The sequence below is a fragment of the Chanodichthys erythropterus genome, chromosome 13 (genome assembly GCF_024489055.1).
Source record: "Chanodichthys erythropterus isolate Z2021 chromosome 13, ASM2448905v1, whole genome shotgun sequence".
NCBI lineage: Eukaryota > Metazoa > Chordata > Actinopteri > Cypriniformes > Xenocyprididae > Chanodichthys > Chanodichthys erythropterus.
This window is the reverse complement of record NC_090233.1, coordinates 21728166-21743433: the sequence shown is the minus strand read 5'-3', so window position 1 is coordinate 21743433 and position 15268 is coordinate 21728166. Positions and strand designations below refer to the sequence as shown.

The 15268-nt window shown below is 38.9% G+C and overlaps 1 protein-coding gene across 1 annotated transcript; it reads left to right on the top strand.

Moving 5' to 3' along the window:
* Positions 1-6231: 6231 nt before the first annotated feature.
* neff1 (neuronal intermediate filament family member 1) lies at positions 6232-11792 on the top strand. The gene is made up of 4 exons (XM_067408046.1): positions 6232-6975; positions 9184-9501; positions 11062-11186; positions 11270-11792. The coding sequence occupies exons 1-4, from the start codon at positions 6232-6234 to the stop codon at positions 11790-11792; spliced, it is 1710 nt and encodes a 569-aa protein (XP_067264147.1).
* Positions 11793-15268: the final 3476 nt, after the last annotated feature.

Below are 15268 nucleotides of genomic sequence, written 5' to 3'. Positions count from 1 at the left end.
TTTACTTGAATATGTCTAGGCCTAAATTTTTTTTTTTATTCTTAATTTTGCTAAGGCATTTTTATTTTATATACTTAAGGTACGACATTTTTGCTCTGTATCCATATGCTGATTCTAATTTTCTGACTACTTTTTACAGCGGTGGTCTTATGTTATGTAGCTAAAAACCTTTTGATTTCATTGCAGATCAGCCTGCTTAAAGATTATGGAGACTGACCCAACTGGACACCATCCCTCCCTACATTAAGGCCACATCAGCATTAAACACAGGCTGTGTCTCAATCAGCTCCCTAGTTCAGTAGTTAGGGCACTGATCAGGAGAGCTCAGAGATGATTGAGATGCACACACAGACACTAAGTAATAGTTTCCAATAAATATGCAATAAATTAACGTTTAAGAATTTTAAGCAGCGACGATTGTCAACTTACAACATTTTTCACAGTCGATCAAAATAGGCAAGTATTGTTTGATGGCTGTGAATGTCCAATGTAGTGTGATTAACAAGGCTATTGAATACGGATGTCCGAATGTGCGAATATAAAACCAACTTTACCCAAGTCAGTCAGCTGACACTATGGTCCATCAGGCTGGAGAAAGTGATCATCTTCACACTGAGAAGATGCAGGAGGCTGGAGGAGATGGTGATCTGCATGAGGAGATGGTGATCTGCATGTGCAGAAGTAAACCGACTTGATATGTACAGGATGTCTGATGTTTGTTTTGGAGATGATGATGTTAATGTGCTATACGTGTCTGCCAAACCTGGGAACCTTTATGGCGTTATTACAAATTTTTTTTTTTTTTTTGGTGCCTCTGATTCCAGACGCAGCAAATACAAATTTCAAATGCTTCTGTGAACCTTAATGTCCCTCAGATTTGATCTGCCTGCACAACACTTCTCATGTTTCCCCTGAGACAGTATACAGAACATTCAATGAAACTTTCATATCTATATGCAAACCTGAAGCTTTCAGCTGTATGGGCAGACAGAGATGATTTGCACAGAAATATGTCTCCTTTGTTTAAATACAGAGTAGCAGAGAATATTGACCGTTTTGAGATTTTCACAGAGAAACCATCCAATCTGACAGCGCATGTTTGAATCTTTTGTAGAATTGTAGTGTAAAAATGTACTTATGCTTTATCCAGTCTTGCATGAACAATAAAGCATGTATAATTACATTTTTCATGGTGATTTGAAGATTTATTTTATGAGTTCACAGGTATATGCACTTATAGTATTAACAGGATAATTAATAATATACACAATCTGTAAACCAGATATTTAACTTGCACGTCATATCTTTGTTTTTATTATTATGAAGGCCTTTTGAAAAAAGAAAAAAAGACCCATAATATCACAGAGGTAGATGGAGGACAATAATTTACAAATTATTTTGGCTCTAAAAGGTATACTATATCAGAATGTACTATAATAAAATACGATTAAATTCTACATACATCTCTGATGATGCCTTGTTTATTGGAACAATGTTTATCGTGTTAAATACTGGTTTATGTACTTAATGCAATAAAGAAAAAAAATGCATGAGAAAGGGGTAGTATTAGTTCAAAATTCTTCCTGATGACAACACTAAACCATCCTTAATCAGGCACTTATGATATACAGTTAACACAACATCATCATCATTATCGTTTACTACTGTGTTATCGCAGTCCTTCCTTCAGAATGTAAATAAATCCTGCACCCAGCGATTAGTGAAATGTTGTGGGTTTCGAGATATTTATAGTTTTTAAATTGTTCACGTATATGCGTTTATACCATAAACAAGATAGTTTACAATATTTAAGTATGATGATTTAGGTAGCAATGCGGGGTTAGCAGCAGTCCAACTTACTGCAGTCAGTTCGTACTGATCTGTTATGAATGGATGACGATTTCTCCAAATAACGGTCCCTGGCATCTTTGGTGAGTTTATCGCGATATGACATTTTAACATTTTTCTTGTGCTTCTTCATTTTTGCGAGTTATTTGCTTGTTATCTCAACTCGCGTAATCTCTTTCATTATCACAGTCAGCAGGGATACCACAAATATGGCGCCGCGGTGACGTCACACACAACAAAATCACGTGTCTGACAAAGACCGATTGTCATCGTGTTATACCCGCCAATAGTGAGCAAGGTGGATAAGCCAGTCTGTGATTGGTTCCCGCAAAAGTGTAACAGAAGCTGTAGAACTAAATGTAGCCGGGCGAAATCAAATCGCCGGCAGATCAGGGGTGCGTTTCCCAAAATCATCGTTAGCCAACTAACAACGCAATTTACATAGTTGAACAATTTGGTGTTTCCCGAAACCATCGTTTAAGTGAACATTCGCAAACTGCATCACAAACTTGTGTGGTTGGAGCGCAAGCTCTCGAGCTGTGGTTAGAAGTGTAGTTTCCTGTTTTTATGACATGTTGACTTAATAAATCATTGTCTTGAGCAAAATAAGCAAGCTGACATTAAGTACAATGTATATCTTTTATTTCGAATATATACAAATGTCATTTATATACTTAAGTTTGTCAAGAGATTTAAGGTACCGGTTTTGGAGAGTGCGCATGTGTGTACGTGCTCTGGTACGTAAGAACAAGCATTTGATTTAATCTGGAAATAAAGCAAAATAACTGAGAAAAATGAGAATTACTCCTCTAAATCCATGTCTGTAATTTATAGCAAAAAATCTGGAATGAATTCGATCTCAAACGGATTAATTTAAAGAAGTTATAAGCCTCAGGGATGGCGCATTTTTGTAGGCAAAACCCGGAAGCGAGTTAGCATTTTAGGACTTCCGGTTCCAACGCCGTATGTCTATGGGTTTTTTGAATGGGTTTTTGCTAAATCGCCTGAAATAAGGTCTGTGGTTAACAAAGCCTCTAAATATTTTCACGTTTTCATCTATGACATAAAACACACCAGTTATAACCCTTGTGATTTTTTAAACTTTTACTGTGTCTTAAAAACGGCGGTTGCTAACAAATTGCTAAAACGGACTACTTCCTTTGGTGGGGACTTTAGACGTCATCATGAAAAACGGGACATTTGGACAGCATTTCTCATGAAAAAGTGGATAAGTATTCATAGACAGTGCAGATCATATTTAGCGAGCATGTTTTTAAATAGAGTTGTTTTTTAAATAAAGTTTGAGGAAGCTTGGTGGTGACGACGTTGATTCGCGACCATGGTGTGCTGTAGTGCGTTTATAGCATACTGTTAGCTTTTTATATCTGACGACTTTATTTAGGCTTCAAAATGGATAAATGTTGTGTTAACTTGTAAAGATTATCTTGATAGACAAAACGTGTTAAGTGTCATAACCCTTTGTTAAACACAGAGCTTATTTTCTGCGATTTTCCAAAAGTCTATGGGAAAAATGAATAGGCTTTCAGTCGAGGGAACCCGTGCGCCGCTAACTTCCGGGTTGGCCTACAAAAACACATCATCCCTGAGGTACTCCATTACTCCACCACCTGCGTGACGTCATTCACCAACCTGGTTGAACGACAGGTTTGCAACAGTACGGTTTCGGGAAACAGTCGTGACTAGCTAGTTGATTTTTTCAACGATGCATCGTACTATGGTAGTTCAGCAGCGAGTTACATCGTTGTTTGGGACACGCACCCCTGGCTGGGTTTACCTAGTCTAGTAAATTGAGTCAAAATTGAGAATCAACTTAAAATATAAAAATGGGTTAAAAACAACCCAAGTTGGGTTGAAAATGGACAAACCCAGCGGTTGGGTTAAATGTTTGCCCAATGTGCTGGGTAGTTTTATTTATTCCAACTTTTGTTTAAAAATTACTGTATGACTGGCTTAAAATGAACCCAAAATAGATTGGAAATTAAAAATCAGACATAATTATAGAGGCAACAAAACAACCCAAGTTGGGTTAAATATGGACAAACCCAGCAGGTTGGGTTAAAGGGCACCTATTATGCCCTCTTTCACAAGATGTAATATAAGTCTCTGGTCTGGTCAAGTTTCAGCTTAAAATACCCCACAAATTTTTTACTATATTACTATATTGCTGGCTAAAAGAAAAAATAAATCCAAAATTGGTTTAAAAAAAATGGCTGGGTGAAACAACCCAATCCTTGGGTTTTGTCCATATTTAACCCAGTATTTTTTAGAGTGCAATCGAGTAAATGTTTGCTGTTTAATTATTATTCATTAAACTTATTAATAAATTTTTATTTATTAAACACATTAATAAATGTTAATTTCCAACATATTGTAGGTTCATTTTCAGCAAACAATACAGTAATTTTTAAACACTATATGAAATCAATAAAACTACCCAGCAGGTTGGTTAAAACAACCCAATCACTGAGGTTATCCATTTTCAACCCAACTTGGGTTGTTTTTAACCAAGCATTTTTTAGAGTGCATATTTCACTAAAAATATTAAACTCATTGTGTCTTAGACTAAATAATTTAAGAGATTTTACATGATTTATTCAGGTAGATTACATCAAAGAAATCAAGCTCTAAAAACTACTAAAAAAATTATGGCAACAATATTACACATAATTTTAAGTAGATAGCACAGAATTTTTACAATCTATCTATTTATCTATCATCTGTCTGTCATTCTGTCTGTCTGTCTCTCAGTTTACATCTACATCTGTCTGTCTCTCAGATCTACATTTGAGTATTTTATTATTATTCATCAAACTGGTCCAGCCCTGAAACATCAAAGTAGTTTTAGTTCTGGTACCTCCATCTGGTTAAGTTAGTACATTCCACATTGGGCCAGTTTCTGTTTCACTGCAGTGGTCTAGAGCCTGTCATCCTTAAACAGAGAAAATGCTCCTTCTCAGGTCTTTTTCATCTCTCTATAATAGTAGAATGAAACATCAGCCTCAGAAACTGCTGACTGAAGACAGCGAGACCTGCGGCATGTCTCCAGGGGTTTGCTGGTGTGATCATGCTAAAGCTCGTCCTGAGGCGTGGCTCCTGCCTTTGGCCTCAACCCAAGTCTGTGTGGTGCGACAGTCCTGCACTCAAAACAGCCTCCCACACCGCTCCCCCACAGCCAATACTGATGACTCATCAGGAAAAAGTGTGATGGGATGCAGCTTCCTAAAAAATACTGACTTTAACAGCGCTCAGATGCATTTTGTCAACATGTCTTCTCTAACCCATTTTAGATGCACAATATGTTTGAGATGAATGCAAATTTCCAGCTGATTTTGAGTCCGCACAGGATTCTGCATCAAGGAGGGTCATCGGGGTAAGACCTCTTGTGTCTCATTCAGTATTCAGACACTGCAGAGGCACAGCCTGCCACCCGCATTACAACACACTGAGTTAGACACTCCCTTCTCACTGCAACATGCTTCAGTTCCATGCAGACATGCAGCACCTCTGCTTACACACATGATTCCATACGGTATACAGTAACAAGGATTTTATTTCTTGTTTTATTTATTTTGCTTTGCCATATTAAGAATTGGTGCTTAATTTCTGTTTCCAAAAATTATTCGTAATGGTCTCAAAAAGACTTTTTTTTTTCTTATAAATGCATGAATGATAAGGTAATATGCATGCAATACATTCACAAAATCAGTTTGACTGCTTAATGTTGGTTGCCACATTACTTTTGTACTGAATTTAATAAAGAATATTATAAAGATCCTTATTATGACAAATAGTAAAGTAACAATTTCAGCTACGCTGCAAAAGAAACTCTAGGCAATATTTATTTTCCTCTGAACCTTCTGGAAATCCAGAAATGAGTGCCTTTCAATTTGTGGAACTACAATATATATTTCAAGTGCTTTAAAACCTTCCTTTGAACCAATGACTGCCTTTAAAGTTATTGCAAGAACTTTCAGGCTCAGTTTTGACTTTTGAAAAGGTGCTCATAGTTTCTTCAAAGGTCATCCGAGGAACCCCAAATGTAGCTTTTAATTTTTACATCTATTGACCTTTATTTATCCTCAGTTCTCTGCATGATGACAATCTCCATCGCATGGAAAAGGATGAGTGGCCACAAATGCAAAGGCAGTGAATGAATGAGCTCTCTCCAGGGACTCTGTCTTTTTGCTCAGGGTTGCAGGTTTCCCCCTCCACCACCGCCCCTGCGTCAGATGATGCTCGCGCTCTGTGCCTATAAAAGATGCCGGTGTGACATCCAGACTGGCACTCTCTCTCTCTCTTTCTCTGTCTTCCCACATCCACTCACTTCACTCACTCGGTCTGTGTGATCTTGAGCATTCCAGTATGAGTTATTCCGGCGACATGTACTCGAGCAGCTCATACAGGAAGATTTTTGGTGATGCGCCACGGCGCGTCCCCGTGGGCAGCAGCCCGTCCCGGGTGACGGTGAGCTACCGCTCCGTACCCCAGCAGCAGCAGCACCACCGCACCTACGGCTCTCCATCCCCCATGATCACATCCTCAAGTTACCGGACCAAACTCGGATCAAGCCGCGGCTTCCAGCCGGACACCGTGGACCTGACGCAGACCACCGCCATCACCAACGAGCTGAAGATCATCCGCACCAACGAGAAGGAGCAGCTGCAGGGCCTGAACGACCGCTTCGTGACGTTCATCGAGAAGGTGCATAACCTCGAGCAGCACAACAAAGTTCTGGAGGCGGAGGTCGCGCTTCTGCGCCAGCGCCACAACGAGCCGTCGCGCCTGCACGATCTCTACGAGCAAGAGGTCCGCGAGCTGCGTGCTCGCGTCGAGGAGCTGACGCACGAGAAGAGCCAGATGCACCTGGACTGCGTGCAGATGAACGAGGCGTTGGAGCGCGTCAAGGAGAAGCTGGACGAGGAGACCCGGCTGCGGGAGGAGGCCGAGAACAGCCTCAAGGGATACCGCAAGGACGTGGATGATGCCACCCTGTCACGCCTGGAGCTGGAGAAGAAAGTTGAGTCCCTGCTGGATGAGATCGCGTTCCTCAGGAAAGTGCACGAGGAAGAACTGCAGGAGTTACAGGCGTCACTTCAGGCCACCCAGGTATGAAAAAGTTATGAATTATATATCTGTTGTCTGGTTTTAGAGGGGTATGGTCAGGCTGGGATACCAAACCTGGCTGGGAGATCATCTTTAAACAGCTAAGACCAGCTTGCCATGCTGGAGACCAGCCTGGGATGCTATTTTTTTTTTTTTTTTGGTGGCAAATGAGCAATGTTCTTAGATTTACATTACAATACATCGCATGCAATAGTTGCAAAGGCATATATCATATTTTTTTAATCCCAGTAAGATAAAAACTAATCAGTTAAGCCGAATATTACATATGCTTTAGATGTTATTGAAATCATTACACTAAAATATTTTGTGAAATGTGAAATTTACATAACTGCGCTAGTGCAAGATTTACAGTGTGAGACCTTATTTGATCAGATACAATTATGAAAAGCATACAAATTCTTTGTTCTCAGAAATGTTTTGATGTTCATTATTATCTCATGTCATGTCATAGTTTTGCAGGGTCAATGATGCAGAACTATTCATCAATGTCCAGGACAAATAAAAGTTGCGGTTAAGCCAAATATTTCATATTTTTTTGATTAGAAAATGTTTTGTCAAGAAAACAAACATGTCCCTCATGTGCAAATATTTAAATGAATTATATTTTACTTGCATATACAACCAATTTAAGCGAATTAACCTGACTACATAGCTTTACATCAAAGTCATTTTAAAGGTCTAATCATGTAGAAAAATACATTTGAGAAGATCAGATGAAGCAGATAAAGCCTAAAAATACTATGTAATGATTAATGCTTTGAAATTCTCTGTTTATTAATAACTCATAGTGTGGGCATGCGTATCATGACTGTGCAGTGTCATTGAGGGCGGTGTGCGTCTGGGAGAATTTACAGCACTGCAGCTCTCAGACACTCGCATCTGACGCTGCACTGCACCAGGACCTCAGTCAAAATGTGCATTTATAATGCCAGTCCCTTCTCTAATGCACCTTTACCATCTAGAAACAGAATATTTAATCAGACAAAGACAAGGACAATCCCTGGAGAGGGAGAAATGTATTAAAAGTTGAAAGAAGATTATTGATGATGGGATGTTTAAACTTCCTTACCTCCTGGTACTGAGGAGATGATGCAGTAGCGCAGGATTTTAGGTGTGGCTGCAGAGTGCAGCGGGACCCCTCCGGTGCAGCGTCCTTGAGAGGGACTGCATCACTTTAGACTAGCTCAGAGTATTTCTACACTATATTACATTTTCATTTCATGTTTCATTCAAAATGGTGTTGGATAAAAGTGATAAAATGAAAACCCTGAGTATACAATTAGTGTGAATGTAACTGATTATAGATGGATTGCTGTTCTCTGTGTGTTGATGATGTGGTGGATGAATTGCATCTTCATGAAATCGTTCAGCATAATCTTTCTTTGAGCATTAAAACCCCTGAGTCTGCACTCCATCCCGCAGCCTCAAGGGCCCAAAACTTCATTACCACAAATCACATTCAAAGACTGATTAAACATGCCATGGCCAACATTAGCACTGCATATATCAGATATATTGCATTTTCAATAACCTTACTACCTGATGGACAGTGGTTTGTTGATTACATTCACTGGAAAACTGCTTATTTATTAGTAAAGATAGCAACTTCTTATATATGTACAGAATGTCTCATATTTGTGGCAATACTCAAGTAGTATCTATATATAGTATCGATATACTCTCCTTTTAGCTCACATGTAAATGCATGCTTTGGGGTATTAATTATTTATTAGAAATCAATAATGAATCAGCAACTAAACTGCAGTTCCACCACAAATTAATTTTTACAGACTTATTTGTGGCTATAATTCATTATGCTCATTTATATTATCAAAAATTTTAAAAGCAGCAATATTGTGAAATGTTATCACAGTTTAAAATAAAATGTAATTTATTTCTGTGATGACAAAGCAGAATTTACAGCAGCCATTACTCCAGTCTTCAGTGTCACGTGATCCTTCAGAAATCATTCTATGCTAATTTGGTGCTCAAGAAAAAATTCTTAATATTATCACTGTTGAATACACTTGTGCTGCTTAATGTGGAAACCTGTCTTTTTTTCAGGATACTTTGATGAATGTAATGTTCAAATAACAGCATTTTTTTAAAAATAGAATGACTTGATATTAGATATATAGTTATATAATAAACTTATTAACAATTAGTTTGTCAACTGTTTTCCATGCTCAGGTGTCTGTTGAGATGGATGTCAGTAAGCCTGATCTTGCTGTGGCCCTGAAGGACATTCGTGCCCAGTACGAGTCTCTCTCTTCCCGTAACCAGCAGCAGGCAGAGGAATGGTACCGCTCCAAGTTCGTCTCCGTGACTGAGGCGGCGGCACGCAACAACGATGCTCTGAAGCAGACCAAGGATGAGCTGTCCGAGTACCGTCGACAGCTGCAGGCCCGCACCCTGGAGATCGAGTCCCTGAAAGCCCATAACGAGTCTTTAGAGAGACAGCTGGCTGAGATGGAGGACCGCAACAACAACGAGATCGGCGAGCTGCAGGTGAGTGCGTTTCAGTGAATGCTTTTTACATTCAAATTATGCATACAGTAGGGGCCACAAATCTGAGGGCACAAGTACAACTTTTCCTATTTGCATTTTTCTAATTTAATTAACAAAAAAGAAAAAGGGTAAATCACTTAAGATCCAAACAGAATCCAAAGAACAACTGTCTGTGCAATGGAAGGAGTCATATGATAAATGTCACAAATACGAAGTTCTATCATGAAACTCTAGATGGCACAGGCTGATAGGTCCTTAACTCAATCTGCTTTCAGTCATATCATTCTCCATAGGGCACAGCTGGTTCCTACTGTATCAGTAGCCAATGAGCTCGCTGCTCAACCTTCAAATGTTCTCTGAACTTTCTGAAACAAGTAGCAACATTTTTAAAAAAAGACGAACATCCAATCAAAATGTTTCAGAAGAAAAGTTCCATGAGTGACGTATAAATAACATTTTGAGAACATTATTAAAGGTGCCCTAGAACCAGTTTTTGCAAGATGTAATATAAGTTCATATATATAATTCAGCTCAAAATACCCCATAGATTTTTTTTAATTAATTTTTTTAACTGCCTATTTTGGGGCATCATTAACTATGTACCGATTCAGGCTGCTGCCCCTTTAAATCGCACACTCCCTGCCCCCGAGCTTGTGACTATAATACAGTGCATTTGCAGAGTTCACACAGCTAATATAACCCTCAAATGGATCTTTACAAGATGTCCGTCATGCATGCTGCATGCATGCGTCAGATTCCTGTGAGTATAGTATTTATTAGGATGTTTACATTTGATTCTGAATGAGTTTACGGTTTTGCTCCATGGCTAAAGCTAACATTACACACTGTTGGAGAGATTTATAAAGAATGAAGTTGTGTTTATGAATTATACAGACTGCAAGTGTTTAATAATGAAAATAGCGACGACTCTCTTGTCTCAGTGAATACAGTAAGAAATGATGGTAACTTTAACCACATTTAACAGTACATTAGCAACATGCTAACGAAACATTTAGAAAGACAATTTACAAATGTCACTAAAAATAACATGTGATCATGGATCATGTCAGTTATTATTGCTCCATCTGCCATTTTTCGCTATGGTCCTTGCTTGCTTACCTTGTCTGATGATTCAGCTGTGCACATCCAGACGTTAATACTGGCTTGTCTAATGCCTTGAACATGGGCTGGCATATGCAAATATTGTGGCCGTACATATTAATGAACCCGACTGTTACGTAACAGTCGGTGTTATGTTGAGATTCGCCTGTTCTTTGGAGGTCATTTAAACAAATCTGATTTACATAAGAGGAGGAAACAATGGTGTTTGAGACTCACTGTATGTCATTTCCATATACTGAACTCTTGTTATTCAACTATACCAAGGTAAATTAAATTTTTGATTCTAGCGCACCTTTAAAGAACAGATACCTTTAAATGAACATTGTATTAACTTGTTAACTTGTTTACCAAAGTTCTGAGATCGTTCCCTGGTAGCTGGGTAAGATTTCCTGTCAGAGAAGTTTTTGGAGACATAAATGTCTTATTTTGTGGTGACAGGACACAATTCAGCAACTGGAATCTGCTCTTCGGAGCACAAAAGGTGAGATGTCCCGCCACCTGCGCGAATACCAGGACCTGCTGAATGTCAAGATGGCACTGGACATTGAGATCGCAGCCTACAGGTCAGACTCAGAGCTAATTTCATTTGATGTCATTAGTTGATGCATTTATTAATCCTTATCCATATTATGGACGTTCCCAACAGGAAGCTGCTGGAAGGTGAGGAATGCCGTCTGAGCTCTGTGAGCGGAGCCATGATGCAGTCCACCTACTCTTATCCATCAAGCCGCACTTATGCCTTAAGCTCCTACAGGAGGGGTGTAGCCAAACCTGAGACAGAAGAAGAGGAAGAGCAGGAAGAGGAGGTGGAGGAGGAGGAGGAAGAGAAAGAGGAGGAGAAGGAAGAAGTAGAGGAGGAGGAGGGAGGAGAGGAAGGAGAGGAGGCCGAGGAAGGAGAAGAACAGGAAGAAGGAGGCGATGAGCAGGAGGAGGAAGAGGAGGAGGAAGAAAAGGAGGATAAGAAGGAAAAGGAGGATGAGAAGAAGGAAAAAGAAGAAAAGAAGAGTCCAAAGGAGCTGAAGGAGAGCGAGAAGGAGAAAGAGAAAGAAAAGGAGAAAGAGAAGGAGAAGAAGAGCGATAGCAAGGCAGATAGCAATAAGGCAGATAGCAAGAGTGAAAAGGGGGACAATAACAAAGGCGAAAAGGCCGCTGCGGTCAAGAGCAAGTAAAGCTGCATACCATCACCGCTTCCGCCACATCCGTCTGGACCCCTCCATGTCCTCTTTATCTCTCTGTCACTCTGCCACACACAACACCACCAAACAAACCTCATCTTCTCATCTTCACTTTCATTTCATTAGGTATGGCTGATTTCATCTCCTGATGTATCAGGATCTCTGCGGGAAAGCATCGAGTCAGTAATGAAAGCACTAAAACGGTTTTCTGTATAGCACTCAAGAGATTAAACACGGTCTATGCAGAAAGTGTATGGAGTAGTTCACCCAAAAATGACAATTTTCTAATCATTTACTTTCTTTCAATAGGAGATATTAGGCACAATGTATTAGTTTCTGTTTTTTATACAATGGAAGTGGATGCTGAGTAAACTTGCAGCCTCCAAAAGGACAAAAAATATTGACCACTGTTATTTTGCCAAGTAAGACATGTTCATGGATCAACATATTTTGTTGATCCTGGATCAACATTTCAGTCCTAAAATCTTAACCCTAACCTAACCCTAAAATAATAAGTATATCCCTAAAATCAGAGGAAAATGATAGGTGAATAACACTGATGTAGAAGCACCTAACCCTGGTTGTAAGCCTAAACTTGACAATAACTGTAAACCTGTCCCTCAAATCTGATTGATTGGTTGATTGGAATGTTGTTCCAGGATCAACAAAGATGTTGATCCAGGAACGTGGTACTTGGTGAAATCACATTCACAGCGATTCTGTATTCCAAGTCTTCAAAAGTCACATGATTTATGGAACAAAAATACTGAAATTCAAATTATTAGTCTCGATAGGTTACGTAATGACAAAGCGGAACAGTGCGCCATTTTGTTTTTATTTAACAGAAGTGCAAATGAGATTTGTGACCTCATATGGACCACTTTTAGGCACCATTCACACAGCATGTTTTTCCATTCCACTTCACTGATTTTTACATCATTTTTCGATGTAAACAAGCCTTAGATAGACGTGTTGGACCATTGCGCTCGCGCCTTGCATCCTATGCAGCGTTTCATGCATGAAGCAGTGCCCTAAATATGTTAAAAGAAGTTTAAATTTGACAAATTAGACCTTTTTTTTAATTTATTCCCACTACCCTTCATCTGGCTTTTTTACATACCTTATTGGCTGTATAAATCACCATCCACTTCTTTCGTATGGAAAAGAGAAACTGTTAGTCTACGCTACAACAACATTTAGTCGCCAGAGGAGTCCAGACTCGGTCCTGGAGAGTTTAGCTCCAACTTGCCTCAACACACCTGCCTGAAAGTTTCTAGTATGCGTAGTAAGACCTTGATTAGCTGGTTCAGGTGTTTAATTGGGGTTGGAGCTGATCTCTACATGGACAGTAAATGCTCCATACTCCAATCCAGTAGGTGGCGGAAAATGCACCTTATAGTTTGTTTGCCAACCGTCAATTAAACAACAGAAGAAGAAGAAGACGACAGTGGCCCTGCAGGAGCAGGATTGGACACCCCTGGTCTAAGCTATTCTTTATGTCACAATAAAGACAACAATACAGGGTCAGAACGACATTAGGAAGATTAAATGATGACAAATATTCATTTTCGTGTCAAGATAGCAATGTAAGTGAAGATCAGACAGCAAAGACCCCATTCATACCTGGTGTTCACGTGCCATTAGTAGTGCAGGACAGCACAAAAGAAGGTGATGCCATGCAAGGCAAAATGAACTGGTTCCAACCTCTCGGTGCTATTTGATTTAAAAAATAAGTGAGTTTGGACTTTGGAAGAGGTAATTATTCAGAGCAACAGCATATCCATTATATAGAGCGTCACTTGAGTCCTGAATGTATGTCATGAGCCAAGCACAGGGACAGGCCACATCTATTTTTCCAGCGATATTAGGGCATCTATACCCACATGAATGAAATTGTCCAAGCTCATTTCATTAAGTTCACTCACAGGGGAAAGAATGTTTCATTCACATTCTCATGCAAAGCATGCATCATTTTAGAACTTTAATATATGCATCTGTCCATTCGTTCACAGTTTCCTTAATTGCAATGGTCACAGCACGGCAAACGTGGTGGCATGGAGTTCAACGAGGTTGGTGAGATTAAAGATTAAACATTCATGGATTTCTTGGGGAGGGTTTCAACGTTTAGATTTTGGAGAGAAGAGTGCATCTGTAGTGTGGGAAAATCCTAATGCAATTTAGATTCTGACGCTTTAGAGACGATTGCTGCTAAATATCCCTCTATTCCTTCCTGTGTTCAAAATTGACCTCCTCTTGATTGATTCATTTGTGAAGGAGCAGATTTCACTGTTTCTGAAGTTAACCTTCCTCTCTCTTATTTGCTCTTTCTCCCAATTTCTCTTTCTAATCTGTGGCATGGCTTCCTTCTGAAACTAGACGAGGTTCCAGCCTTTTTCTTTAGTGTTTCTGCTGAGAACATGTCTGGGTCACCCCTGAAATCAAAAGAAAAAACTGTTTTGCATGATGAAAATGAAGACTACTTTGAGGACAATTAAGATTTGTTGCCTCCGCTCCCAATGCCCAGCTAATGGGGAATGTTCTCAGAACTTAAGCTAACGTTCATGGCTAACGCATAACCAAAAAAATGTAAAATGTTTTGAATGTTAAGAGAACTTTAAGAAATTACATTTTCATAACCTAATGGGAACGTTAGCAAAATGTTCTTAAAACATATTTGTTAGCTGGGTTCTCATTACCATAATGTATCTGGATGTTTTCTTTGTTTTATTTCTCATTACTTTTCTTATAATTCTGATCATTTTTACTGTATTATAGTAAAATTACTACTGTATTGCAGTAAAAATTCTGTAATACAATGATTTTAATTAATGGCCCCTTTTCAGGGTTGTCAGAAGCAGAATTCTTCATAGTTGGGTAACCTTCTATAGTGCTGAATGGTAGATGACAGCAAATATAATTTTTGTATTTCCATTTTCTCCAATAGCAAAAGAAAAAATCTGTGATAGAGTTTCCACGGCTTTCCAAAAGAGAGAGATTGGTCAGAAGAAGATGTCAGATTTGCTGTCACTCCCTCAAATGTTTTATTAGAAACATCGTAGCAGTGTTATTTAGTTGTTGTTGTTTTTTTTTTTGTAATTTAACACAATATATAGCCTTATAAATAAGTATTACATTTTTTAAAAGTGAAAATATAAAAAAATTCACCAGATTTGCGATTTAGTCAGTGAAAAGGGTCCATAAGCATAGGTCATTATCGGCAGCACAACAAATGCTACCATGATGCATAAATATTTTACCTTTTATATACAGATTTGTTTATATATATCACTTTATAGTAGTGGAAATTGGGAGGGATTTAATTTTCATGAAATCTTAATCATCCTTCATTTCCTTTGTGCAAAATATTTTCTTTGTCCTTCTTTTGGTTTTGGGGTTAAATACAACTCGGACATGTTCTTGACCCAATGGAAGACATAAAGCATTAGTCTTTGTACATTAATTTGTTTTGT

What these genes read in the sequence shown, in the direction of transcription:
- neff1 (XM_067408046.1), top strand. Translation starts at nt 6,232, where the DNA reads ATGAGTTATTCCGGCGACATGTACTCGAGCAGCTCATACAGGAAGATT. An exon ending in CGTCACTTCAGGCCACCCAG is followed by an intron (nt 6,976 to 9,183) that starts GTATGAAAAAGT and finishes TTCCATGCTCAG; the next exon opens with GTGTCTGTTGAGATGGATGT. An exon ending in ACGAGATCGGCGAGCTGCAG is followed by an intron (nt 9,502 to 11,061) that starts GTGAGTGCGTTT and finishes TTGTGGTGACAG; the next exon opens with GACACAATTCAGCAACTGGA.